Genomic DNA, 3,847 nt, shown 5'->3' with positions numbered 1-3,847 from the left:
TGAGAGAGAGAGAGAACATGGTTCATACAGAAGGACTGAACATTTTTTCAAGGGCTTTTCAAAGACTTTTCATGGACATTTTATCGGAAATTCAAGCACATTTTATCGGACAATTTATCGGAATTCATACACAAAACAAAACATACCTGGATTCATTTAATAATAACCCCATTCTTAATCACTGTCACCTCTAAAACTTACCTGGATCACATTAATAAACCCTTCTAAACACGGTCACTTCTACAACATACCTTGATTTACTGACTGATTTTACTGACTTACTGTAATTTGTGATAATCATTTAACTGTCCATCGTGTCTATAGCTTTTTAAGCTCATTTAACGAAATTTTTATTGAGGTTTGCACATTATTGATGGTACAAAATATTTCTTTTTATTACAGGCAAGGATTCTTTCTAAAAATTCAAGGACTTTTCAAGCACAAAATCAACATTTACTAAATTCAAGTACTTTTCAAGGACTCCCCTCAAATTCAAAGACTTTTCAAGGACTGTGCGAACCATGGAGAAGAGAGTGATGATATATATGATTAGCCAAGTCGCACCCACGCCCCAACGCCTGCAGAGTTGTGGTACACCCCCATCCCACCCCCAAGCTCAGCCATGCTTGTGACCCGCACGACCCCTCCCTCTTGACAGGCCCCTCCCTCTTGTCACACCCCTCCCTCTTGACAGGCCCCTCCCTCTTGTCACACGACTCTCTCCATCTTGGCACACCCCTCCCTCTTGGCACACCCCTCCCTCTTGGCACACACCTCCCTCTTGGTCTGCCCTTCCCATTAGGGAGTGCAGACCGAAAACCTCTCTCCCGGGCGAGAAATCAATCGGTGAGCGCATAAACGCACGCTTTTCGACACCCGCCTTGCCGCGCCGCCCCCCCTCCTCCTGCTGCTGCCGCCCTTCCCCGAAGCCCTTTGTATTAATAATGACCGTATCGGCATTCCAGCCGAGGTGGCTATTATTAGCGCTTGTTTATTCGTTTCGCTACGATCGCCATAGCAACCGCGCCGGCAGAAAATCTGATTGCGTTCGGTAACAATCGGATTATGGCGAAAACTTCCCCGCAAAGTTATTTCGTTAACGTCGTTATGAGGGAAGAGGGAAGAGAGAGAAAAAATATGTGTGCGTTTATTTCTCCCCCCTCCCTCCCTCCCCCAGCGACCGAGATCCCGCTAGAGCGGCGATTCGCCGCGTGGTGATGACGCGGCCAAAACAAGTGAACGCGCAACGGCGCTCCGCCAAGGGAATTCGGAAAAATTGCGTGCACAGCTGCCACCCGATTGGTGCGTTTTTGACGTAAGCGGCCATGTTTTAACAAAAGCACGTCCCTTCCGTGCCGGGATTACCTCTCGCCAGATTCTGCGGCAGCATGACCTCCTTGGGCTGCGCCTTCTTGCACTCCACCTGGTGGGAAAAAAAGAAAACAAGAGAATTTAGTACAACGCGCCGAGTCATTCGATTGCTTTTTCAATGTCATGTCATGTGGTAATGTGACGGGTGAATTTGGGGATGAAATAGGTCGACGCTGGTAGTTTTAGGACAGGCAGTGAAGGGTACCCGGTAGGTGTGGAGGGTAGGGTAGGGTAGGTAGTAATGGGATAGGCTTACGGCTAGGGTTAGGATAGCTAGAGTGATAGTGGACTCAGGGTAGAATATCCAATAGGATAGTTAGTGTAAGCATGCTAGGGGCGACGCCATGCAGCGGCAATCACTCACAGTGGCGCCATCCCGTGTCACGCCCGCGCGACCCGTTTCTTCGACCCGGGACGAAAGCGTGACGGCAGCGAGGCGCCCCCTGCCAGCATCGCGGCGTAATTACTATTCGCAATTTTAATGAGGCGGTGGGATGCAGCGGGGGGTGTGGGGGGGGATGCAGAGAGAAGCCACGATGCCGCATCCCCCTGCTGCGATTCAGCAGGGAGGATGCTGCAATCCAGCAGGGAGGATGCTGCGATCCAGCAGGGAGGATGCAAGATCGCGGGAAGCAAAGAGCAACAGACAGAGAATAATAATGCGCAGCAATTTCAGAACGCTACTCGTGCAGAAGACGACGACGTTATTAGATGAAGCCAGAGCAAATCCCGCTGACTCCCATCCACGTGAACGTCGCCGAGCCATAAGCAATCTGCATCCAATATTCGCATACACACGCACAAGCATTCGCATGCATTCAATATAACTTGGCCCTAGAGCAAGGGGAAGAGGCAAACAGGAAGCCACGATGGCGATTCGCAGATACGTGAAGATTCGAAGCGACGAGAGCAAAAGTAACGTGGAACGAGATGGGAGCGGTCGCCGGCGGATACGCGGGTAGGGCAACGGCGACCGCACGGAAGCTGAGGACCCGCGGCCACACACCGAATGAAGCCCACGTTTGGCTTCATGTCCGTGGACACAAGAGGCTGTCACGGTTGCTCTTGGCCGTTGGTCACTCGTTTGCCCGCGCGTCCGTCAAGGACGAACAATCGCAGGAGAATGCCGACAGCGCTTCACGTAACCCACACCAGATGGCAGCAGCAGTGGCGCGAGGAACAACGTCACGTTTGGCGCGCTGCCTGTCGAAACGCAAACCAGCTTCCGGCAAATGCAAGCAAGAGCAAGCGAGAGTAAGTAGGAGAAAGCAAGAGCAAGCAAGAGCAAGTGACAGTAAGTAAGAGAAAGCAAGAGCAAGCTGGAGGAAACGATATAAAGCAAACAGTCAGGGAAAAAAAGAAGAGAGGAAGAGAGGAAGCAAGAAGAAGTGAGAGGCAGCAAGAGCAAACAATAGATCGTGAGAGCGACGGAGAGTTAGGTAGCAAGACTGCATGCGCGACAGCATGACGGAGCATGACTCACCATTTTGTTGTTGATTTCGTGGAAGTGAATCTCGCACACCTTATCGACCATGTCCTCATCCTCAAACGTCACAAATCCGAACCCTGCAACGACGCAAAAACAACGGAACATGAGCGGTCACCCTTCTAACGATCAGTCAAAACGTCGCTAACGCTTACAGTTACAACGATGCAAAAAAACAATAGAGCATCAGCCGACCATTTCAAGGGAAAAAACAATAGAGCATCAGCCGACCATTTCAAGGAAAAAAACAAATAGATTGTCAGCATGTGTATCACGTGATCCCCAAATCATACAAAAACAATGGAACATCGCTGTGCGCATTATTCTTCCGCCTAAAGAAACTGGCCCTCGTTTATGCATCAAAACGTGCGTAGCGTGGCTTACTAATTAATATCATCTATTATAACGACTACCCCCCCTCTCTCTCTATCCACAGTTTTTTCTCCCTTGAGCTTGCCTACTGCGTATGCGAATTTCTCCTCACGATGCTCATTGATCAGTATGATTCGCGTGCCACGCTCCACCGTACACGCACGCACGCACGCACGCGTGCACGCTTCACCGTACACGCACGCACGCACGCACGCACGCACGCACGCACGCACGCTTCACCGTACACACACGCACGCACGCACGCACGCACGCACGCACGCACGCACGCACGCACGCTCCACCGTACACGCACGCGCGCACGCTTCACCGTACACGCACGCACGCACGCACGCACGCACGCACGCACGCACGCACGCACGCACGCTTCACCGTACACACACGCACGCACGCACGCACGCTTCACCGTACACACACGCACGCACGCACGCACGCTTCACCGTACACACACGCACGCACGCACGCACGCACGCACGCTTCACCGTACACACACGCACAGCACGCACGCACGCACGCACGCACGCACGCACGCACGCACGCCCGTATGCACGCACGCACACACGCACACACACGCTCATGCGTCAGCCACGCTGCATTGCG

The 3,847-nt window shown here is 52.2% G+C and overlaps 1 protein-coding gene across 1 annotated transcript in view; it reads right to left on the bottom strand.

Annotated features, from left to right (window-relative positions):
* The window catches only part of LOC106816673 (RNA-binding protein Musashi homolog Rbp6-like), a gene marked incomplete in the record, with an annotated part of 36,080 nt that extends 33,115 nt beyond the window's left edge, over nt 1-2,965 (bottom strand). The window contains 2 exon segments of the mRNA XM_014821294.1: nt 1,366-1,423; nt 2,855-2,965. Coding sequence (XP_014676780.1) covers nt 1,366-1,423; nt 2,855-2,965 — 169 coding nt within the window.
* Between the last annotated feature and the right edge of the window lie 882 nt (nt 2,966-3,847).

The sequence above is a fragment of the Priapulus caudatus genome, unplaced genomic scaffold (assembly GCF_000485595.1).
Source record: "Priapulus caudatus unplaced genomic scaffold, Priapulus_caudatus-5.0.1 Scaffold1451, whole genome shotgun sequence".
In the NCBI taxonomy this organism is placed as follows: Eukaryota; Metazoa; Priapulida; class Priapulimorpha; order Priapulimorphida; family Priapulidae; genus Priapulus; species Priapulus caudatus.
The sequence above is the reverse complement of the archived record's forward strand: the minus strand, read 5'-3'. Positions and strand labels throughout refer to the sequence as shown.